The sequence below is a fragment of the Sorghum bicolor genome, chromosome 4, assembly GCF_000003195.3.
Source record: "Sorghum bicolor cultivar BTx623 chromosome 4, Sorghum_bicolor_NCBIv3, whole genome shotgun sequence".
Classification (NCBI taxonomy): domain Eukaryota; kingdom Viridiplantae; phylum Streptophyta; class Magnoliopsida; order Poales; family Poaceae; genus Sorghum; species Sorghum bicolor.
Window position 1 is genome coordinate 55,073,663 of NC_012873.2, and position 23,717 is coordinate 55,097,379.

General features: G+C 44.0%; 4 protein-coding genes across 4 annotated transcripts; 2 read left to right on the forward strand and 2 right to left on the reverse strand.

Moving 5' to 3' along the window:
- Positions 127 to 940, reverse strand: LOC8070588. The gene is made up of 2 exons (XM_002454061.2): positions 680 to 940; positions 127 to 577 (listed from the first exon to the last, which is right to left on the reverse strand). Exons 1-2 carry the CDS (start codon positions 815 to 817, stop codon positions 425 to 427), a joined length of 291 nt encoding a protein of 96 aa, XP_002454106.1. The 5' UTR covers positions 818 to 940; the 3' UTR covers positions 127 to 424.
- LOC8056465 (plant intracellular Ras-group-related LRR protein 2) lies at positions 1,127 to 3,452 on the forward strand. Its single transcript, XM_002452329.2, has 3 exons — positions 1,127 to 1,972; positions 2,309 to 2,475; positions 2,555 to 3,452. Exons 1-3 carry the CDS (start codon positions 1,274 to 1,276, stop codon positions 3,198 to 3,200), a joined length of 1,512 nt encoding a protein of 503 aa, XP_002452374.1. The 5' UTR covers positions 1,127 to 1,273; the 3' UTR covers positions 3,201 to 3,452.
- On the reverse strand, positions 3,789 to 9,721 carry LOC8070589 (protein NBR1 homolog). Its single transcript, XM_002454062.2, has 7 exons — positions 9,421 to 9,721; positions 5,849 to 7,065; positions 5,650 to 5,764; positions 5,326 to 5,556; positions 5,081 to 5,230; positions 4,337 to 4,987; positions 3,789 to 4,255 (listed from the first exon to the last, which is right to left on the reverse strand). Exons 1-7 carry the CDS (start codon positions 9,499 to 9,501, stop codon positions 4,151 to 4,153), a joined length of 2,550 nt encoding a protein of 849 aa, XP_002454107.1. The 5' UTR covers positions 9,502 to 9,721; the 3' UTR covers positions 3,789 to 4,150.
- On the forward strand, positions 12,430 to 23,717 carry LOC8070591 (serine/threonine-protein kinase HT1). The gene is made up of 13 exons (XM_002452332.2): positions 12,430 to 12,444; positions 13,582 to 13,696; positions 13,805 to 13,898; positions 14,504 to 14,609; positions 14,692 to 14,744; positions 16,229 to 17,080; positions 18,755 to 18,885; positions 20,489 to 20,647; positions 20,742 to 20,874; positions 20,980 to 21,175; positions 22,479 to 22,603; positions 22,684 to 22,842; positions 23,038 to 23,717. Exons 8-13 carry the CDS (start codon positions 20,517 to 20,519, stop codon positions 23,350 to 23,352), a joined length of 1,059 nt encoding a protein of 352 aa, XP_002452377.1. The 5' UTR covers positions 12,430 to 12,444; positions 13,582 to 13,696; positions 13,805 to 13,898; positions 14,504 to 14,609; positions 14,692 to 14,744; positions 16,229 to 17,080; positions 18,755 to 18,885; positions 20,489 to 20,516; the 3' UTR covers positions 23,353 to 23,717.

Sequence of the window (23,717 nt, forward strand, 5' to 3'; positions counted from 1 at the left end):
GGAGATAGTCTAATAGCTCCATTTTTGCTCCTTGATGTCTCTTTTCTGTTCAGCAAACCAAAATCTTGTGCTTCCAAATTTTCATATAGGAAGTTTCGACCAGAAAAGAAATAGAACAATATAAGAAACTTGACAAGGACCTATTGGTCTTGGCACAAACAATAAAATGGCAAGAAGTAGCAGTATCTGGCACAGATAGAGCAAACTAGTATAGCATTTAAATTGGACCCGATTAATCATCTAGTAATTTCATACACAAGGTCCACATGACAAGTGCTCAGATCCTGAGAACAGACAGCAGCAGAATAGGGTTACACAATACATCCAGATAGCAGGAGCGACTCGGGGATTGCGAAATACAGACTGGGCAGCGGAGATGGCGACGCTCCAGGAAGCCAGCGAAGCACGGGGGAAGCCGCCTGGGTCAACCGGTCTCCTGGTCGAAGTCGTCGCCGTCAGACTCCTCGACGTTGTCTGCATCGTCGTCCTCCACCTCAGCGTCGTACTCCTCCTTGGTGTCGCCCGTGGGCTTCCCGATGATAACCAGGTGGCTGTTGGTCTTCCGGATCTCATTCAGCTGAGCACCGAGCAAAGGGAGAAGCAAATGGAAGCGTCAGTCACCCCCGTCGGCATCGGGAGCGTAGGAGAAGGGGCAAGGGAATAGAGAGAACCACAGCACCTTATCCTCGAGGTCGGACTCGGCCATGGCGAGGAGAAGCTCGTCCTCCTGTGAAGTGGCTGGCACGGGGAGCAGCGTGGACGCCGGGATCAGCGGCGGCGACGGCCACTGCCGCATCAGCGCCGGGAACTGCAGCATCTCTGCTCTCAGTTTGCGGCCGCCGCAGCTGCAACCGCAACTTCGTTTCAGTTTGGAGGAGGGGAAAGGGACCTGGAGCGGCTGTTGCGGAAGCCGAAGCCCTCAACTGATGAGTGCAAATAAAAGGCAAGTCAAATCATAATCTACTTCCTTCTTCTTACTGGGCTGAACTGGGCTTTCGTCTCGGTGCGCCGCTGGCCGTTGCCGGGTCGTGCAAATGGACCATACGGCCCATCGTAGCTGCCAATCCTCGAGTCCGGAACACGCGGGCGTTCACTCCAAACCTCGGATAAAATTTCCCCGTTTCCCGGTCCCGTCGTCCCGATACCGAATCCTCCGAGACTCCCTCTTCTTCTCGTCTCCCTCCGTTCCGTTCGCGCGTCACCGATCCCGCCAACGGGAACGAACGAGAACGATCGCCGTCGTCGTTGTCGCCGGCTCACCACCGCCGCCGCCATGGATCCGACGCCGCAGTCACACCCGATCCTCAACTACGTGCTCTCCCGCCTCCCCTCGCTGCCCGCGGTGAGGACGCCGCGGTCCGCGCCCGAGCGGGACCTCGAGCAGCCGTCCCCGCGCAGGCCGTTGGGCGCCGCGGAGATCGACCTGGTGGGGCGCATGCCGGGCCTGCGCCACCCGTCCGTGCTCTCCGCCATGACCCGCGCCGTCGCCGACGTCGCCTCGGCGCGCGACGCGATCGACCTCCTGGGGCCCCGGCCCGACCACGAGCAAGTCGACGCCGCCCGCGAGCTCCTCCTCCTCGCCGACGCCGGGGACAAGGCGGACGCCGACGAGGAGGAGAAGGCGAAGGAGCTCGACGAGGAGAAGGTGGCCGCGAGCCGGGAGGTGGTGCGGCTGGACAAGGAACACGAGGCGTACGAAGCCCTGCTGCGGGCCGCGGAGGAGAAGCTGGAGCACGTGTACCGGATGGCGATGCACGGGAGGGACATCAAGGAGGCCGGCGGCGGTGATGCCAAATGGGAAGAGCGGTCCGGGGCGGTCGACGAGGAGGTGGTGCGGGTGCTCAAGGACGCGGAGGAAGGGAAGGTGGTGGAGAGGGTGAACCTCGCCGACCGGCAGCTGCACCTACTGCCGGAGCCCGTCGGCCGGATCCGCGGCCTCCTCGCGCTCGACGTCTCCCGCAACCGGCTCAAGGTCAGGGACTCGTACCTAAGCATTCACGCCGTATGACTACACCGTGCATTGACGCTCACAAATTTTCTGAATGAATTATTGACATTGGTCGAATGGAGACAGTGCAATATTGTAGTGATAGAAATGCATTATCTCTTGCACATTGCGCGAAATTAATTTTTCTGTGGAATTAAACTGATTTTATGAAATTCCTAACCCGACTCGCATGAAATTTCGTACGGCTTCTGTAAAATTCTCGCGTTCAAACGGATCTATCTAAACAACACACATGTTGCAGTTTACGCACGAATCCCTTATATTTCGCGTCTTCATCAGTGTTGTTCCTTGAATTCGCAGGAGGTTCCCGATGCTATTGGTGGGCTCGAACACCTGGAAGAACTCCGTCTCGCTTCCAACGACTTGGTTTCTCTCCCGGACTCCATTGGCCTTCTCTCCAATCTCAAGATCCTCGATGTCTCTGGCAACAGGCTGAGGGTTCTGCCTGACACCATCTCGAAATGCAGGTAATAAACAGCCAACCAACCATTGTCATTTCTTGTTCCAGCAAGAAACGCTTGTGTTGTGATAGACTCGGAGCTTCAGATCGCTGATGGAGCTGGACGCGAGCTACAACGCCCTGGCGTACCTCCCGACAGGCATCGGGCACGAGCTGGTGCACCTGCAGACGCTGCGCGTGCACCTCAACAAGCTGCGCTCCCTGCCGTCGTCGGTCTGCGAGATGCGATCGCTGCGCCTCCTGGACGCGCACTTCAACGAGCTCCACGGCCTACCGGCCGCCATCGGCCAGCTGTCCGCGCTGGAGACGCTGGACCTGAGCAGCAACTTCAGCGACATGCGGGACCTGCCGCCGTCGTTCGGCGACCTAGCGGGCCTGCGCGAGCTGGACCTGAGCAACAACCAGATCCGTGCGCTGCCGGACTGCTTCGGCCGGCTCGGCAAGCTGGAGAGACTCCGCCTGGACCAGAATCCGCTCGCCGTGCCGCCCCCCGAGGTGGTCGCCGACGGCGTCGTCGCAGTGAACGAGTACATGGCGAGGCGGTGGGCCGAGGCCGTCGCCGAGGAGGAGCAGCGGCGCGCGAGCGCGGCCGCCGTGGCGGAGAGCCCTAGGGTGTCCACGCCCAGGGAGTGGCTGACGCGGAGCGTATCTTCGCTGAGCACCTGGGCGGTGAAGGTTGTCGGGCAGGACAAGGTGGACGAGGAGGACGAGTTCCTGCAGCAGCAGTTCTGAAGGTGAGCTGGCACCACCGCCGGCCGACCTGACCCAAACAATCAGACCTCATTCTCATTTGATTGTTTTTTCAAATTTCATTCCTTATATTTCTCTCGAAATTGTAACTACTTTTATCGGTTTAGGTGATTGCTTTTCAAATTTGATTGCTTATATTTCTCTCTTGGAATTGTAACTACTTTATCGGTTTAAACGGGATCTTGTGAATTATAGTACTGTTGTGCCACTTCTACGAATTATGAATATTTGTTCTTTCGTGGCTGCACAGTTTATCCGTGATTACGTACGTGTAGCTGTATCACTATTATAACTGCTCCACAGAAACGATTTACCAGGAGCAGAAAAAACAAGCAGCAGGTCAAGCGATAATACTCTCTTCATCCCTATTATAAGACATTCAATCTCAAAGAGTCGAAACAAAGTTTAACCAAATTTCTAAAGTTTCACTAAATTTATATAATAATAACATTTATGATGTCAACTAAGTATCATTAAATTTCTCATTAATTATATTTTCATATGATATTTATTTAATATCTTTGACTCTTCAAAACTCTTAGAATATCCTATAATTTGGAACGGTTGTAATTTGGAATGAAGGGAATACATTATAAGGGCGAGAGCACAAGCATCAAACATTGGTCCACGCATCATATCATACAAGCAGAAGCAGTATACCTGGGGCATGCCAAGGTTTACTACTGAGGCGCACGAGCGCACATACTAGAGTTCATCGACACCGCACGCACGACAGACACATAAAGAAATGCTGAGGCACACGCGCACATACTAGAGTTCATCGACACCACACGCAAGCACGAACAGTTCACCATAAGCAAGCTCTGAGACGCACTAGGGCTGCACCACAATGGCACAGCCGTCTCATTATTTACCCATATATACTAGGTCTAGATAGCTATGTGCACACAGCGCACACTGGCACACGATCTTCACTTGTCCTTTTTCTCCCTGGCAATCAGGTCCATCACAGCTCGCTTGATGCTTCCTCCGTTCTTCGCAAGCAGCTCCTTGTTCACCTCTGTGTCATCAAATCCCTAGGACATAGGACAACAAATCATGAAGCTTGTAGCAAGTTGCTGGAACTATACAGAATAAGGCAGAGGCATATGTCTTACCATCTCTTCCAACTCTGCAAGGAGTGGATCCCATTCATTGACGCCACATAGGTCATCAACAGACTGCTCCAGGTTGTAATTGTTCTGCCTAAGGATTTCTTTGTTGAGATCGATCTGCCTAAAGCCCATTTCCTCCAGCTCCCTCAGCAACTTCTCCTCATTGTGAACATCTAGGTCGGACAGCTCAGGAACCACGGCACTAACAGGTGGAGGCGCAGGCACAGCCCCAGATGCAGACACAGGGGCAATTGCAGGCGCAGATACTGGAGCTGACATAGGTATAGTTGTAGGCAGCACGGGCATAGCAGGTGATGGTGTATGAGTTACAACTTCAGGCATAGGCACATTAACAGAGGGCACAAAAGCAGCAGCAGGTGCACTGGACATGGGAACATCACCGGTTGGGTTTGCAGGAGCTGCTGCAGACGAAGAGGTAGCAACCAACGTGGCAGGCAGAGATTTCTTGGGCCCAGAAACATCAGTTGAACAGAAATGGAACTCTTTTGTGCGTTTGGCAGTAAGGGCTGAGTCAACAGGCTCAATGTTCACATCAATTAAATTGGTTGTGTTTGCACTATTGCTCTCTGGAGGCAGGTTCAGATTAATAGCAGCACTCCTGTTATTGTCATTAACAAAAGAAGGGTCTTCCACCTACAGATACAGTTGCAGTTCAGAACATCAGGCGACATAAGAAAATTATCAGAGAGTAAACAACCATATTTTGGATAGCAGTGGGGTAACAACCTGGATATGAACCCAAACTCGCTGACCAAATTTCTGACCAGAAGGTGAAGCCAACCTCCAGTATGATATGTATCTCCCTGGCCTTCTAGGTGCCACAAAATCAACAGCAACATCAATCTCTTTGTCCACAGGAAAGCCATCCACAGGAATCTGCATAACCAACAAAAAAAAAACCCTCCAACTAAGAATTTCTTCCATTTCTACAATCTGCAGCCTAATTTGCAATCAAAACAGCAAGCAGGTACCTCTAACGGAACAGATGACTGCAATGCAAACTGATCTCCACCAACCCAGATAAGCTGTGTGCCAAGTGGCCACACAACAGACCCATTGTTATGCATGCGCCAAATCTTAGTGAACGAGGTAGAAGGTGTCATCAGTGTCCCATCAAGGACAGTTACATCCAAAATGAAGCGACTTTCAAGTTTCTCCCGTTTTGACTTCATTAGAACCCGTGTGTGGTGCACCTTTCGGGTCTTTGAAGGAAAAAAAAAATCCAATCAGTTATTCTGATGAGGAACTTTCATACAAAAAGTGTACTCCATGAAGAACGAGATAGAGGTACCCACCGCATGAGGATCTCTGAGAAACTTGTGGGGTGAAATAGGTTTGTCTATTTTGGTGTACTCCATTTCATTTCCCATGCGTTGGAAACAGGAATCACATAAATCATAGTCTTCCTTCCTGTAGGGCAAATAAGATGTCAGAGCTAACATCATCAAATACAACCAAAAACATATTGAAGTAGAAACCTATTCAGGGCCTTACACATTAGATTTATAACGCGGACCAACAATTGGTTGCACTCCACAACCATCACACTGAATCCATCTATGCAGACTACGTTGTGCTGAGTTTTCCATGTTACCAGCAAGATCTCCGTATGGATGTCCCGAAGACAAGAGGCGGCCTGGATAAGGAAAATGTGGAGAAGGTCCATAGCCTGGAGGTGGCACTGCTGGAGGAGGTGGTGCATAGGGCATTTTGTACATTGGAATGCGCCATCTAGAATCACTAGTGGCTTTTGCATTGTCTTCATATTGCCATGGGTGTTGTAAACTTCTTCGTGGTCGGGACCATTCTGAAATGCATGGAGGCGGCGGAGGTGGGGCATGAGTAGGTAGAGAGTAAGGGGCAGGTTGGGTAAGTGAGGACATAACAGATTTTCCCTTACTTTGAGCATCAGTCTTCCCTTTGCAGACAGGTTTGTCTACTGAATTACGGGGGAACAGCAACTCCTCAACAGATGGGTACATTGATGGCTGTTGAACTTGAGAAGCTCCAGCATTAGGAACAGGAGAAGCAGCCTCCTTGAACACAGCCCTAAGACCCAAACTTGGCGTAACTTTGGGCTCATTTTTAGCTTCGGCCGGCACCGGTGCCGGTGCCGGCGCCGGTGTCTGTGTCACACCACTGGAAGAGGTAGATGACCCCTCAGCATGCACATCAGATGGCCCATTGCCATTATTGTTTGGTGCCATCAATTGTGCAAAAGGTTTCATCAACTCAGCTAATGGTGGTGGTGCTGCATCAAGTATTTCATGAGAAAGTTTTGCAAGGGCATCAGGTATTGGCTCTGGGACAGACTTGATTGCTTCACCAATAGCTGATTTTATATGAGCAAGACTATCTTCCTGGACAGGCTTCAAAAATTCAATAGCTGACATTATCTGGGATAGTGAATCCTGAGTAATGGGTTTCACAGGTGCAGAGACATCTTTTTTATCAGTTGGTTGATTTTTCTTCAGTTGAACAGTAATCCTCAGAGGGTTTAATTTCTGACGCAGAGCTGCATCACGCAAGTCATCATCATCATCTAGCATGACAATATCCCCATCCTCATCAGTGTAAGTCAGAATGAAGTCAGCATCAGAACCAAACTTAAAGGCAGTAGCTATCTTTGCCCGCAGAGCAGACAAATTCATGTCAAAATGATTCCCATTGGCACAACCATAAAACCTTTTGAGAGTATCACCATATTTGACCTGATTAAATATCAAAAAGGAAAATATCTGATAAGTTGCAATCGAAAGAGACTCATATATCACAGGACTTAATAAAAAGATGAATCATTTTGCAAACATTAGTAGTAGTAGTAATAATAAATTAGTAATAATAATAATAATAACAGAAGATAACATCAAAACAGTGCTATGAGAATTAGCCTAAGACAGAACATAAATCATAGATAAGTTGTGGACACAAAAGCTTGTTAATTTGAACTCCTGAGACCTATGCTCTCTAGCACCAACAAAGTCTTTTTTAGTCCCAAGCAAGCCATGGTAGGCTAAGCTGTTAGTGGGAACAGAAATTAGTTAGGACAAACCTGTGTAGGAACAAAGCTCTAATCAGATGTTTTGAAACTAATAAAAAGAACAACAGTTAAGAACAGCCTAGGTAAACATACACTCCCTCTATTTGAAATTATAAGACGTCTTGGCTTTTCTAGATACATAGCTTTTGCTATGCACCAGAAACAATGTATCCAGACGTTTTGCTTTTCACTAAACTGTCCTTCCTTTCCATACCCTTCTGTGTTTCAACCAATTCTAGAGAAACTGATCTGATTCTGGTATCCAAACAGCCCCTTAGTTTAATTTCTCCAACACACATGTGAATCCAAAGTTCCAAACAAGCCCTTAAATGGTGGAATCATACAAATGAAACAAATTCATCTAACTGAAGGGCAACTTACTATAACGTATGATGCACGGTAGTCAACACAATCACACGGACACCAGCAAATTTATCGACCAACAGTGTTTAACAAACATGTGTAGGGCTGGGAAGTAGTGTGAAATGTTATTCAACCTTATTATTTTGAAACAATTACATGACCGAAACCTCATATAAACAGAAGAAAAGAAGCAAGTTCTACAAATTATAAGTCAGGGTACATGTAGGAACAAAAAAACTCTAACCGACCATGTTTTGAAAAACATAAAAAGAACAATACGTAAGAACAATCTAGATAAACATATACACCCTCCATTCCAAATTATAAGATGTCTTAGCTTTTCTAGATTTATGCTTTTGTTATGTATACTTAGATATATAATATGTCTAGATATATCATAGTAAAAACAATGTATCCAGAAAAGACAAAACACCTTATAAGTTGGGACAGAAGGAGTAAAACTGTAGGGCTGTAGGCTTGACCATAGAGGGGTATGCAAAGGAAGGACTGTCTAGCGAGCTTAGGCCTTGTTTGGATGCACTCAATCTATGTGTATTGGAAATTAAGTTCCACCCCAATCCACTCCAACATATGTGTATTGAGGTAAATACATGTGCATCCAAAGTTCCAAACAAGCCATTAAATGATGGAATCATACAAATGAAATAAATTTGTCTAATGAAGGATATTAAAACTTAATATGACATATGAGGCACAATAGTCAACACAATCACACGGGCACCAGCAAATATATTGACCAACAGTGTTCAACTAGCATGCATAGGGCTGGGAAGTAGTGTGCAATGCTATTCAACCTTATTATTTTGATGAAACAATTACATGACCGAAATCTATGCTCAAACGGAAGGATAGAAGCAAGTGCTACAAATGTTACTTGTTGGTAATAACAAACCTTAGGATCCCCTTCATTTCTCATGAAAATGCACACAGAGAAACTACACAAACATTACTGCAAACACACTATAAATTAGAAGATCTACACAACCATGTTCTGGACCAGAACATCAATCTTATCAGAAAGGATAAACAGATCTCGTTCTGAATAATACACGGCTTTAACTTGCCCAAAAGATTTCTTTTTCTTGCTATTTTAAAAGCCCAAAAGAAGGGATCTCATCTACAACAGTCTGATAGTGTGATTCAAAGATCACTTCGTACCGAGAATACCCTAATAAGGGTTAAAAATAAATAGATATAGGTGCATCCTCACGATTTTTTTACTATATAATATAATAATGCGACAGAAAAAGATCCGATATCCATCATGATTTCACACCACCACAGACCAAAATACGTGTTCATCATGGTCCCTCCTAAATTTACTCCCCGAGAAGAGAAGAACCTACACAAACAAACAAATCCAAAACCCAAGTCGTAAAACCCTAGAACCACCCTATAACCACACCAAGAGTACTGACAACCCCTCTTCCCGTCGATCAAACCCTGAATCCGCACTACTCCTACGACTGATTGACGATTCAACACAGAAACCCCAACCCCCCGGCCTCCCCAAATCGATCAAACCCTACAAACTACAACTAAGGCGGTTTCCCGCACCTCGCGCCACTACCGAATACCGTCCACATATCACAGAGGAACAAAGTACGAAACACAAGTTTTTTCGGTCGGTCGGATGCCTCACCTTGAAGGTGACGTCCCACGCCTCGGCCTGCGGGCCAAAGGGGAAAAACGTCGGCCCAGCCGACGAGCTCCGGTCAGACATCGCGGCGACGGGTCCCCGCGGGAGCCGGGAGGACGAAGTGGCGATCGGGCCGAACCCTAGCGGAGTCAGTCGGCGATCGATTCGGGCGAAACTCTAGGTGCTAGTAGGAAGGAGAGGAGGAGGAGGGGACGGGGGAGTCGCGGGAGAGCGGGCTGCGTAGCCGTGAGCCGCAGCTTGTGGTGGTGGCGGGGGCGGTGCGTGTCGAGTGTCGATGCGGGCAACGCCGGGACACCGGAGCCCCTCTTTATCACGCCTCGTTTGCTTCCACGCGAAGAGATACCCTCTAGCTCTCTAGGCGGTGCGGCTTGCGCAGGGCCCCGCACGTCAGTGACGGAACCACCGCTCGCTTTCCCGGGGTCCAGGGGCCTGCCCGTGAATTTCGAATCTGCTGGGGGTCCTATTCAGCCCGCTTGTCTTGGCGGGACCCGCATGTGGGGCTCGGTGTCAGTGATGGTACATGTATGTGGATAAGGTCGTGGAATAGAAAACTTCCGGTAATTCCAGGATCCTGCATCTTCTTTGGGCGCAAGTCAGGATCTCCTCGCCCGCTGGACCGCGTGCGTTGCCTACGACCCACTGGTGAGTGGGCCCCTTGATTTTTTTTGTCACCTGTATCGGTTGGTAGTTTGTCGCCGAGACGGTGAGGAGAGAAGAGGCTCACGCCGACCTTTTTTTTTCACCATAGCATTTTCATTTATATTTAATAATTATTATTATCTAATTATACGTAATTAAATTTTAAAAAATGTCTCATAAATTATAGGCAAGTAATATAATTAATTATTTTTTATCTATATTTAATACTCTATATATATCACATCGATATAATAAGAAATTTTGAAGATTTTTTAAACTTTTGGTGTAATTAAACGAGGCCTCATTTATTATTTGGCGTGACTGGACGATGCGTGTCAGTGTCAAGAGCCTTTTCTTGGCGTGCAAGGGCACGGCGAGCTGCTGGGATGCTTGGGCTAAGGCCCTGTTTAGTTCCCCGCCAAAAAATTTTTCATCCATCCCATCGAATCTTTGGACACATGCATGTAACATTAAACGTAGATAAAAAAATAAACTAATTACACAGTTTAGTTGAGAATCACGAGACGAATCTTTTAAGCCTAGTTACTCCATGATTAGCCTTAAGTGCTACAGTAACCCACATATGCTAATGACAGATTAATTATGCTTAATAAATTTGTCTTGCAGTTTCCTGACGAGCTATGTAATTTGTTTTTTTATTAGTTTCTAAAAACTCCTCCCGACATCCTTCCGACACATCCGATGTGACACCCAAAAAATTTTCATCCCCAATCTAAACAGGCCCTAAGCAATTGACCACGCCTCCAGGTCGCCGTCGTGGACAGCAGCGATGAAAGCGCACGGCTAGGCCCGATGCAATGTGAATATCATTTGCTGATTTTTTTTGAGCAACATATCATTTGTTGGTGTGAATATTCATACAATCATACTGGTTAGAGTTTTTTTTTGCAAAAATTAATAAAGGTACATTTAAACGGCCCACCAATGGAACGGCATTAGGCCCAAAGGCCCCGATCGCATGTGCTATTTGCAGCCCAAGCAGCTGCAAAATAGAACAGCTGACAGGCCCAAAGGTGATCCGGCCCAGTATCATCAGCAGCATCAGCCCCGCCGAAATCCCCTCGAAAAAATTTCAGCCCCACCGAAAACGTGGAGCTCGGAACTCCGACTCCGAAGCCCTCGCGGCTCGGCGCAGCCACCTCCCGCTGACCCGCTCCCATGGATCCACCGCAAGAGTCGGACGGCGCGCCGGCGAGGAGGCGTCCGGAATCGCAAAAGGATTTCCTCCCAGAAGGGGCTTCCTCCAGCGGCTGCGCCCGCAACGCCGGCGTCCCCACCAGTCAAGCGGCGGCGCAAGGACGTCGCTGGCCAGGCCGCCGCCATGCCGAAGAGAGGCAACACCTCGAGCCTACTCGAGAAGGTAATCTATCTGACCCGGATGTCTGGGTTGGAGGGACTGTTCAGTGGTGCAGTAGCGGGTTTGGGTTGCAAACAATATCAGTAGCTCGGCTCCTTAGAATCTATGTATGTGACGTCAGTGTTAACAAGTGTGTTTTATGTGATGATTAATGTATTAGTGTTTTTATATAGTATATGACGGCCAGTTCTGTGATATTGTGCTGGTAGTCCTTTTGCATCTCTGATTATAACAAGCTGCAGAGAAAAAGAAAACAAAGCTAAATGAAAGAAAGCCCCCATGCTCTGTACATTGCTGCATTTCGCACAAAAAATTCTCAGTTGGTGTTCATTTGGTTCTACTTGATAAATTTAGCAAACTGTGAATTCTTGATGGCAGGAGTTGTTAAACACTTAAACCTCACTTGCATCTATATGGTTTCATTATGGGGTTTATCCCTGTTTCATACTTTCATTGTTTTCTTTGAACTAACTAATCTGTTTGTTGATTGGTGACATCTTAGATGCGTGCAAGGTTATCTGGTGGCCATTTCAGAATGTTAAACGAGAAGCTATACACTTGCAGGTTCGCATTCTACACATCACACTTCTTTTTGGTTTGTTTTTCTGTTGACCGGACTGGATGCTATACTTTCTGTGATTGCATATGACCATTGTTAATTCGTTAGACTATACATACATGGTTGTCTCGTTAGCTCCTATTCTCTCTACAAATACTGATAGTTCATGATAGTGATATGGTGTATCATTACCTCCTACTTTCTGTGATTTGCTAATGCTAACAATTTCCCCATAAGACTTTATATGCTGGTTGCCTTATCAATATTATTATAAAGCATACTGTACTGAATTACTAAAAGGTCTGTTAGACCTTGGAATCCACTTTTTTATGTTTCATTCACATTTTCACACACATATATATTCTTTATCTTTCTCAGTGGAGAGGATGCGTTTGACTACTTCAAAAATGACCCTAATCTTTTTGATGTGGTATGTTATTATTTTATTCTTTCCTGCTTTAATACCAGTATCTGCTAATACTAAAAGAAAGATTCCATCCTGCCATCACATTTTTTTTCTCGAATATGCAGGAGTTGTGTATCATTGCATTAAGAAGAAAAATAGTATACAACGCACTCACACCCCACACAGACACACATACCACCCCTCAGCTAGGGAAACAATACAATATGTGCCTTTGAAAGAATAAACAAACGACCCAGCCAAACACTAAATGGGCCAGTCAATTATCTGGCATCAGCCTCCAAATGGCTAATCTCTAGTGTGGTAGTGCCTGAGAGGTGTGCCTCCTCCAAAATCTATTAAGAATAAGCTGAATGCTAGGGATAGTCTGTTGAACACACAGTCGCTGTCATGCTTCCACAAAGTCCATGCCCCCAAGGTTAGCAAAGTGTTGAGACCTCCTTTTATGTCCCTGGACACCAAGGCAACACTCGTCAACCACCAGCCATAGAACTCCTTGTCTACCAGGATAGGTGAAATCCAGCAAACCATAACGACAGAATAGGAGTGATCACACTTACCTGGAGAAGAAGCAACCTGATAGGATATTTATGGATTGTCTCAGGCTCTTGCTCATACAGAGGACAACGCTCGGGGTGAGGCAAACCCCAGTGGGCCAACCAATCGGTTGTCCAGCACCTATCTGGAAACAACCAAACGAAGAATTGGCACCTCCTAGGAGCCCAAGTCCTCCAAATAAGTTCCCATGGCTCAAAAGAGTCTACCCCAATAAGAAGAGTATTATAAGCCGACTATGTTGAGTATTGGCCAGAGTTTGTAAAGTGACATCTTTGGTCATTCGGTGTGTTGGGCTGAAGCATTGTTTCTACTTAACAAAAGATTGGCCTTTGTGTGGATGTGTTGTTCATAATTGATCTCTGAAAAAACACAAATGCAGTGCCATGTTGTTATTTTTTTTTTCATCATGTATACCAGATACATTGTATTTGTTCTATTCTTTATTTTTTTAGTAGGATGTGGTTTGCACATTTCATATTTCTGTCTCAGAAATTTATTGCTGTGATTATTATTCAAAAAAGGACTCATTCAAGCAACTAATTAACCATGAGGTTACGTGCTTGAATTCACGTTTCTCTCTTTTAGTATCATACAGGATACCAAGAGCAGATGTCACACTGGCCTGAGCAGCCAGTGAATGTAATAATCAATTGGTTGAAGAGTCACAATGAATCATGGGCTGTTGCTGATTTTGGCTGTGGTAAGACTAATCTTACTATCCTGTAGCTGATGCTTCTTGCAAGTTTCCTCCTTGTTCCATCTTTTTATTTCCCTGGCACAATTATGAGAATATGTTCATATTTCCCAGGCAATGCAGCAGTTGCAAAAATGTGGAGAACGAGGTTTTCTCCATTGATCTTGTTTCAGATGATCCTTCAGTGATTGCTTGTGATATGGCTCATGTAAGCACTGGCTGCAAACTGCATAATACCTTTCTTATGCTTTTCATTATTAATTATCTGTCCTTTATGATAGTTTGCTTAAAGTTTTCATGGTGGTTCTTTGCCACCCTTGAGGTTTTTTGCATGATTATTGGTAATGGTTGAGAACAACATCTTAGGGGTTTGTTGCATGAACAAGAATAGTCCATATTTTGACAATATTTTTGTACAAGACCATTTCAGCTCTACTTATTTTCTAGGAACCTGCAGAGTTGCAGTTGAACAGTTTATCTACCATTGTATTATGTTTTTACTTGAATAAAGAATTTCTAGAACTATATTCCCTTGATGTTTTGATGTTAATATTCTATTTTTATTTTTTGGTTAAGGCTAGCTTAATTGAATATTTAGTTTTGATGGATGAGTCGAAGGTAACATAGCTAAGATAATGGAAAAGGCTGTCCAAAGGGATCTCATGTTCTTCCATTATATATTCTGCATTTTTTCCAGGATGAACCTAGGATTAGTCAAAGTGTCAAACTGAATAAAATGGGCACTGAATCTTTGACCAGTGTGCAAATCATTAATTGGACCAAGCTGCTTCTTTTTTTTTGGCATCTCTGCAGACTCCATTGGAGCCATCCTCTATTGATGTTGCAATATTTTGGCTTTCTTTGATGGAATTAACTATCCAAGTTACTTAGAGGAAGCAAATAGGGTTCTCAAGCCAAGGTTTGCTTAACCTTTAGCTGCTGCAACTCTTACTGCAAAGGGCTGCTTATTGTTTTCTTTACTTATAGATTTGTTTACGCAGTGGTTGGCTTGTTATTGCTGAAGTGCGAAGTAGGCTCGACCCGAACAATGGAGGTGCTGATCCTGAAAAGTTTTCTAAAGCCATTATCCAGCTTGTCTTTTCGCTTGTTTCAAAGCTTTGTATGTTTTTTCAGCTGAGTTCTTTATTTGAATTATTATTACGAAGTAGTTGTATAAAATAAGCGCCTGCAAGTACTGGAACATGTGGTGCTAACTACATTGGTTCTGTATGGACCCAATCAATCTGCTTTCCAGTCTCCAGAATTGTAAATGTAAGATCGCCCATATGGCCTGTTGTGGATGCCTTCCTGGGCCCACAATATTGGCAATGCAAGAAGCACATCGGCAAGCATTAGGCGTGTTTAGAGCATCTCCAAGAGTCTTTCTTAAACTCAATCATCATTTGGAGAGTCATTTGAATAAAAATCGCTCTCTATATCTTTCCACCCTCCAACAACTTCTCTATTTCCTGTTTGCTCTATAGAGAGTGAGCCCCGCACACCATATTTAGCTCGTGGGAAATTCTGAATAGAGGATAGCTATATTTGGAGATCTAATTAAAGAAGCTGTTGGAGGGTATTTTTTCACTAAAATCTCTATTCTCATCCATTACGAAGGGTATAAAGAGGCTCTTGGAGTTGCTCTTAGAGATAGAGTTGGATTGGAAATTAACTAATTGTTAGGAGATTAGTTAGCCTCGGTTTACTACATTTGTTGAGATTGGTTGTAAAGCTTGAATATGTTTTAGTGGCCTAATGGTCCAACCCTATATATGAAGGGTGGCTGATCAGGAATCATGCAAGTTTTAATTTATTTGACATAAATCTCTAGAGCCTCCTTGAGAGGACAAACACGCTCTGCTTGCCTCTTGCTTACAACATTTCCACCTGCTACAGTACTACCTGTATAAGAATCATTCGTGGCCTGATAAAAGAGCACCTCAAATGCTTGCCTGTGAATTTCGTCAATTCGATATGAAAATTTTCATATCTTCCTTGCAAGATCCATTCCTTTCCATTCATTGTTGTCTCCTGGTTTATTTTTTGTTATAGTTTGTGTGGTGTCTGACACAAGCTAGTGGGTGTGGTGCAGTAAATACCATGTGACAGGCACAACTACATTGTGTCATCACAGACATTATGTCCTGTAGAATTGAAAATAGCTGGTTTACCTAATAAATGGCTAAATATATGGTGGCATGATGTGGCTCCAATGTATTGAGTATTAGATTATGGCTCTGAGAGCTTTGCTCGTGGCATCCTTGCAATACACAGAACTAATCAGTTTGTTAACTACTGTTTATGGAGTTGGTATGCAATGCTGGTTTGTGAAACTGCTTTGATTTGCGATTTCAATGTTTTACATGTGAACCTCTGTAATGGACTAGAAGTTTGTTCAGTCCCTTCCATTCTGGCACCTTCATAATTTCTGATATTCAGTACATTTTTTATTGATGATAAAAGATTACACTTCATTTGCCTGATAATTGATGATTCTGATGATACTTTCTAATTGGATGTTGGTATCATTTTCTGCAGGATGTGAAAAATAAAATGTTCACTCTGTTCTACTTCAGGAAAAAGGTTAGTTTCACTTGTTGCTACCTTAACTACCTAGATCACTTGGCCTTCATGCTGAGTTCAGTGGCTTACCATGCCCCAGCAGGAAAAAAGTAAGGTGGCAAAGAGCATCGATTGGCCCCAGTTGAAACTATGCTTGTACAAACGGCGATGAGCTGATTGTCTCATACCCACTAGTAATACTGCGGGTAGAGCTGTTTAAAAGTTTCGTCAAGCTGAAGTGTCTTGTCTAGATTGCGTCCCTATATGGCCATATCTGTATGCCAGGCTATTCCATTCTTTTCCACATTTGCTGCGTTTTTCGTATATTGGACCTCACAAGAAAAGATCAGCTAGGGGACGATACGTTGTATAGAAGCACATCATATATAATTCAATTCAATGTTTCACATGCTGCAAATTTTGCATATGGTCCACCGAACGAACATCTGGACTGTTTAAATTTTTCAATCTGGAATTCTGAATCAGCTTGAAAGAAAAGATGTGCTTCAGAGTTCCTAGGATCCAGTTCAAATTCGGACTAGATCCCTGGGATTCGACTTGAACAGCAATCCAGCTTTTCTAATTTCTAGGACAGATGAGGCCAGTGTCCAAACTTTCTTCCCTATATGTACAAGTACAGTTAATTGAGGTGATTGCTGTAGAGCAGCTGCTGGAGACTGGGAAGGAAAATGGTCAGTGCTCCGTGCGAGTGACCGTCGCTGCCAACTTTGTTAATTTGTGGCTGGAGACTAGGCGGCCACCGCCGCGCTACGCTAGGTGCCCAGGCCTCCATCTTTGGGACCTTCGCTGGTGACAAGCACCCACCAGGTATGCCCGCCCCTAATCTTCTGTTCTGCACCCAAACCCAAGCTATTTGTATTCGGATCTGACCTGATCCAATTATAAGTGTAGTATACATGTATTGTGCCCCAAACGTCGATTTTTCATTTTCTTTTTGCAAGAAAGTATTAAGTGTATACTGAGTATGGCTCCTAAATTAAGCTGTGTGCTTATTGTAGAAGCCGCCCATAAAATGTGGCTCTTTTGGAAGGATCGCGCGGGCCAAGCATGCCTCACTAGTACAGAAAAGCTCTACGCTGGCGGTGGAATTTAATTTTTACAGGCGGTTTCAATTAAAGAACGCCTGTAAAAAGAAATCGGCGGGCCCAACTCAAAAACCACCAGTGAAAATAAATTTTCACAGGCGAAATAATGTATTTCTACAGAACCGCCTGTAAAAATCATATTTCTACCCTGTAGAAATAATTTGAAATTGATTTTTTTGAACTTTTCAAATGACCTCGTTTGAAAAAACCATCAAAATGAAAGTTGTAGATCTCGAAAAGTTATGAAACTTTGTAGTTGATAATTTTTTCATCTGAAATCATGTTGTCGTCGAAAACTACGTTTGAATTTCTCAAATTTGAAATTCAAATTTTGTAAATGATCTCGAATGGAAAAACTACCAATATAAAAGTGTTAGATCTTGAAAAGTTATGAAACTTTGTAGTTGACAACTTTTCCATTTGAATCCATTTAGGGTCTCAAATAATCAATGTATGCTCGATTTAGGATAATATGTGGGGATCTAAACTCTAATATAGACACAAATGAGTAATAGGTGGGGCGCTAAAGGAGGTTAGCGCGAGGGCGAGGTCTCAGGTTCGAATCCCACCGACCGCGTAGCACGGCAACTTCGACGGAGACGGGCGGGCGATTAGCCAATGGGCTTTTCCTAGGATTACAATTTTTTTTTCCTATTTCTAATAACTGATTTCGTATTTTCTAGAAAAAGATTTCTACAGGCGAATCCCACCGACCGCGTAGCACGCGATTTACGCGAAAAAGTGCGCGACTTGCAACTTCGATGGAGACGGGCGGACGATTAGCCAGTGGGCTTTTCCTAGGGTTACAATCTTTTTTTTCCTATTTCTAAAAACTGATTTCGTATTTTCTAGAAAAAGATTTCTACACTGTAGAAATGCATTTCTACATGCGGTTCTTAGTTACCCGCCTGTGAAAAAAATTATTTTCACAGGCCACCAGCGTAGGCGGTTCGCCAAACCGCCTGTAGAAAGGGGTTGCGAACCGCCTGTATAGTACCTCTGTGTACTAGTGCCTATCGCCGTCAATAGTAGTATCAGATCGTGTGGATGATCTCCTCGTGATGCGATGACGCGTGCAATTTTTTTCCGTGATAGTTGGTTGACATGACAAAAAAAAACAGTGGCTTATAGTTTTAAATTGCTGTAGTTTTGTGCCGGACTGCATTTGAGCCACCCACAGGTTCAGTTTAGGCACTCCTGCATTTTCAGTGTTTATGGAATTTATTAGGCTTCTAGTACTTAATTTTTTTTACTTCTCTGGTCTGCATTCTAGTTCTCAACTATCATGGTGTGTGAGCCTGATGTGGAATTTAGTAGCACGATCATTCTGTTGCATCCATTTCCATGATGTGCTCTATGTTTGTGCCTTTTCTACTAAACTTGTGAATGTTTTCAGAGTAGATGCTGCCAAATACACAGGACCTTCTAGCACGCAGCCATTTCCTGTGAGGTTTTCTTAACGTGTACAAAGCTATTGTGTGTTCGACAAATTCTACTTTTGGATAGTATTTCATCGTTGCTATAAAGGTATACCTGGGCCTCATGTACATTCCATCACTTCGACATAAGTAATAAGGTTCAACCTAGAAAAGCCCCATATATTGATGAATTCTACGTTTTGGAAGTATCCAAATGTACCGATGTATTATGAGCACCCCCACTACAAGCAGAAACACACAGCAACAGGAGGGACTTCTGCCGCTGGCACCAACAAATCTAGATCAGTGCCTTACCCTGCTTGCCGGTTGGCATATGGCGGCCCTCGGTGGCGTCTAAAAAAATGGCCACACTTTTTCGCTGTATCCACTCGCCTCTTATCTGCTTCCTGTTTCGCACCACTGGTGACGATCTCAGGTGGAGGCAACCTTGATCTTCTGCTTGGGTGTCAGCATTGGGGGTTGTGACCGGATCTGTGATATAGTGGCGCTACAGGCCAGTTCCAGTGGCGGGCACCTACCTTTGGTGCTTCAACGATGGTCAAACAACATAGCAATGTTGGTTCCATGGACGATGCTGGTGGGGTATACCCCACCGATCAGTGCCAACCTCAGTGGAAGCGCCGTTGAGGCCTTTACTCATTCTTATTGTGCGGATCTGAGTGAAAGCATAGTACTGGTTTATCCGGTCGTGCAGCGACGGTGTCTTCAGAGTCTTTCTCTCCTTGAAGACCTAGCGTTAGGAGGGTCCTCATAAGGTGATGGAGGTGTGATGTCCGCATTGTTCAACAGTGGTTGTCTTGCGCCCTGGGGACTTGCTGTTGCCAGGTTCGAGTATATGGTGTCTCCAATCGCAGTCATTGTCTTTTAGATTTATAGTGCCCTTTGTGGAGGAGGTGTGATGTTGGTTTACCAGCTTGGTGGTCAGAGCTCAGTCAACATTTGGAGTTGTTCTTCAACTATGTTGGATTTGGCTCATGCTTAGGTTTTGCTTTCACCCATTTTATTGTGAGATTTGTTCTTTTGGAGGAGATATCATGAAAAAGACATGAAAATTTTACATGATGAGCATGTTGAAGTATTATTATTCTTATAGGTTTATCTTTTGGAGGAGTCGAGGAGATGTAGCCTTTAGGTCGTATGCCTATCTCTGTAGTGGTGGGTGGCTTTTTTAGTAACTTTTGTGGTTTGATGCATCCTCGACAGGGGATGATTGAAGCCGGAATAAATCTTTCCATTGTCTAAAAAATTAACTTCTACAATATATGTATAAAACTATAAATTAAAAGTATCCTGTGTATTCGACAATTCTGTTTTTCTATTTTTCTGAAATTATTGAAAACATGCTAGAAATATGTACCCACTGTTTACCCGCTATTGAACCCACTGTTTTCCTAATGAGGTATTCCACCATTTGTACCCACTGTTTACTTATACTGCCGCCCAATATTTTTCGGAAAACTGTAATCCGTAGAATACGATGGCACCCTACTTTTTTTTGTAAGGTGGTCTACTCGTGCTAACCAACTTTGGAATACTTTCTAAAAGTAAATAAATTTGTCGGATTCACAAAATCCCAGCCTTTTTACCTATATATGTTCCGTAAGGTTTTCTATCTCTTCTCTTTGAAATACCTTTCTAACAAACCTCAAGTACTTTCTAAAAGTTGATTTTGGGGCCGTGTGACCCCACAGGACCCAAAACAGATAGCCACCATCAAGGATGGAATCTGGTACCGCGTTCTATGGAGGGGAAAGTCTCTCCATCGATCCCAAGTGGCTTATCGATCCGAAGCTTCTCTTTGTTGGGCCACGCATCGGCGAGGGCGCACATGCAAAGGTCTATGAGGGGAAGTAAGGCTCATCTTTTTGATCCATCATCTGCGATTTTCTGATTCAATTTATCAATTTTCTCCTAATCGATCACTTTTGATGCTGGGGTTGGCAGGTATAAAAACCAAAATGTTGCTATCAAGATTGTGCACAAAGGGGACACCCCTGAGGAGATGACCAAGAAGGAGGGGAGATTCTTGAGAGAGGTGACCATACTGTCAAGGGTTCAGCACAAGAACCTCGTCAAGGTCTACTTTTGCAGAGTCATGTCGATTCTTTCATCAAGGAGATGACCAAGAAGAAGAGGAGGTTTTTAATGCATTTATTGAAAACTATGCCTGCTTGTTTCACAGTTTATCGGGGCCTGCCTAGAACCTGTCATGGTGGTGGTGACAGAGCTACTAGTGGGGGGCTCATTGCGCAAGTATTTGGTCAGTCTCCGACCTAGGAGCCTTGAGCCTCGTGTAGCAGTGGGGTTTGCATTGGACATTGCCCAAGCTATGGAATGCTTGCATGCACATGGGATCATTCATCGTGATCTTAAGCCTCGTAAGACTATTCATTTCACAATCTGATCATTGCATGCTCTATATATTATTCACTGCTTACTAGGTGGATGTATGCAAACTGTGGATATACCTTTTCCTTTTCTCCATGTTTACCATGTTGGTATATATATTTATTACTTTCTTCGGAAAAATAATTAACCTGCAATATCTACTTCCTTTTAACAGTTGATTAGTAAATTCTGTAGTTGAATATCAATCTTGTAATGAGATTCATCTGGACTAGCTCAGGATGGAAATGTGCTTGTTGTAACTTGCAGATGAGAAGTTTCTTCTCCTTGCACTATTACATCCTATATATAATAATTGACTATTTGGCTTCCTTGTATGTTTTGTTTAATTGTATGGTAAATTTTTCCATTACATGTTATTGAGATTGTAGAATGTTATGTTATCATAATTCTTCTAAAAAAAAACTGTTTGTCCCCAGTTTTGGTGACTAATAAATTAGTGACTCCTTTGATTTTGTGGCATATTCTAATATATTGTTTCACATCAAGTTTTGTTTCCTGTTATGTGTGCTGTCTTATGTTATACATATACATTGTGATTATTCTTCATTTCTATTTCTGCTACCACTGTTCTCTTCAAAGATGAAGTTCAGATGTTAACTGCCAACTGTTGGCATTGTACTCACTTTTGGCAACCTATTACATACCATGGTTATCTGAGAACCTTTCGTCCCTTGCCTATTCTTTATTGTAGCATGCTGTAGTTCTATAATAGATAATTAATATTAATTCATTAAAATTATCATGGTTCTGTTATCTGTTAGACAGACTTATTCTTACAGTTGTAGGTAGGGCTGCAGGTATCTGACAGTGTGAAGCTGCAGTGTTTATCATGATTCTACTGTATAATTTATCAAGTAACATAACATTTAGCTGACATTTTGCTAGTGCATGACTTTCCCAGCCTACTGTCATTTCCTGTTCCAAACGCATCAAGAAAATTAAGTAGCCCTGAATGATTTTTAGTCATGCCATAAGCATAGTTTGAAGATGTTAATTTCAGTGGGATGCAGTCCTGTTCATCAATAGAGATTACTAGTATCCGTATTTCAGATCATGTATGTTCAGTCCAACAATGCATTTTATTTATTATTTGGTTTATTGAAGCACTGTGACATCTTGTGGGCAGTTAGTTTATCAGGAACTAACTTGGTTTGTATTCATATTTTGGGAGCCAATTTTTTTGCCTCATGTCATCTTTTAAGGATATACATGACATATATTTATTCAGACTGTTGATCTTGAGTCTGTGTTTTTTCCCTCCACTCCGTGCAGAGAATTTGTTGCTGACTGCAGACCAGAGAACAGTAAAACTTGTTGATCTTGGTTTAGCTAGAGAAGAGACATTAACAGAGATGATGACTGCTGAGACAGGAACATATCGTTGGATGGCTCCAGAGGTTTCTACTGCATTCATATTTGCCTGAATCCTTAATTTTCTTGGTTATTATTATTAATATATCCTGGAATATCTCAACAGTTGTACAGCACAGTAACATTGAGGCATGGAGAAAAGAAGCATTACAACCACAAAGTAGATATCTACAGCTTTGCAATTGTGCTGTGGGAACTCCTCCACAATAAACTGCCCTTTGAGGGAATGTCTAATCTTCAAGCTGCGTACGCTGCTGCTTTCAAGGTAACACCTGATACTCTAATCATGAGCCAATTATCTTGAAGGGCATCCCTGGGTTATGTTTGCTTTGGTATGTTTATATATACACACATATCTTGCATGGTGTTTCAAATATGTTCCATCACATGAACTCTATTTTATTCTTACACCACTACATGTGTTTTGAATTTGACTAGATGAAAGCCTTATTTTCTGCAGAATATCAGACCAAGTGCTGATAACTTGCCTGAGGAGTTGTCAGAAATCCTAACGTCCTGCTGGAAGGAAGACCCAAACGACAGACCAAACTTCACACAGATAGTGCAAATGCTCCTACATTACCTATCCACCCTTTCTCCACAAGAAACCTTGGCCCCTCACCGCACATTCAGTTCGGAGAACACAACCCTTTCTCCAGGATCTCCTGGGATGAGCTCGCCAATGGCTTCTCGGGGCGACCTAGGCGACACGCCAAAGGGCAAGATGGAAGACAAGCCAAGGGGCTTCTTTTTCTGCTTCAGTGAGTGCTATTAGCACAACCCCAAAGGGAACTCTGAGAAGTTGCAAATACTGAATGAACATCGTCCCCTGATGCCCAGTCGATCAAGTCTCGGCATCCATAGCCCATACCCTGAAGAATGGAAGTGTAGTCGAACTGTTGTTTCTGCTAATCAGGTCTCCTGCATCGCTGACATGTTGGCATATCAGCAGGGTAAAACGGGTAACCTTTTGACTTCAGATAGTAATGATGGAAATAGCTTATCCCTGTATTTTCGGCGCACCATATGGTATAATGGAGTTACTAGAGCGCGACTATAAAATGCCGTATATAGAAATAAATCAATAATTCACATTTATCGGTTTGTCTGCTGCAAAGGATACTGGAAGCTGTCAGTTCT

Bases quoted from the DNA above. Each gene is read 5' to 3' on its own strand.
- LOC8070588 (XM_002454061.2), bottom strand. From the start codon at position 817: ATGCTGCAGTTCCCGGCGCTGATGCGGCAGTGGCCGTCGCCGCCGCTG. The intron at 578-679 runs GTGCTGTGGTTC...CTCGGTGCTCAG, and splicing joins AGTCCGACCTCGAGGATAAG to CTGAATGAGATCCGGAAGAC.
- LOC8056465 (XM_002452329.2), top strand. From the start codon at position 1,274: ATGGATCCGACGCCGCAGTCACACCCGATCCTCAACTACGTGCTCTCC. The intron at 1,973-2,308 runs GTCAGGGACTCG...TTGAATTCGCAG, and splicing joins TCTCCCGCAACCGGCTCAAG to GAGGTTCCCGATGCTATTGG. The intron at 2,476-2,554 runs GTAATAAACAGC...TCGGAGCTTCAG, and splicing joins GACACCATCTCGAAATGCAG to ATCGCTGATGGAGCTGGACG.
- LOC8070589 (XM_002454062.2), bottom strand. From the start codon at position 9,501: ATGTCTGACCGGAGCTCGTCGGCTGGGCCGACGTTTTTCCCCTTTGGC. The intron at 7,066-9,420 runs GTGAGGCATCCG...ATATTTAATCAG, and splicing joins CGTGGGACGTCACCTTCAAG to GTCAAATATGGTGATACTCT. The intron at 4,988-5,080 runs GTTGTTACCCCA...CTGTATCTGTAG, and splicing joins GAGTTTGGGTTCATATCCAG to GTGGAAGACCCTTCTTTTGT.
- LOC8070591 (XM_002452332.2), top strand. From the start codon at position 20,517: ATGGAATCTGGTACCGCGTTCTATGGAGGGGAAAGTCTCTCCATCGAT. The intron at 20,875-20,979 runs GTCTACTTTTGC...CTTGTTTCACAG, and splicing joins AGCACAAGAACCTCGTCAAG to TTTATCGGGGCCTGCCTAGA. The intron at 22,843-23,037 runs GTAACACCTGAT...TATTTTCTGCAG, and splicing joins CGTACGCTGCTGCTTTCAAG to AATATCAGACCAAGTGCTGA.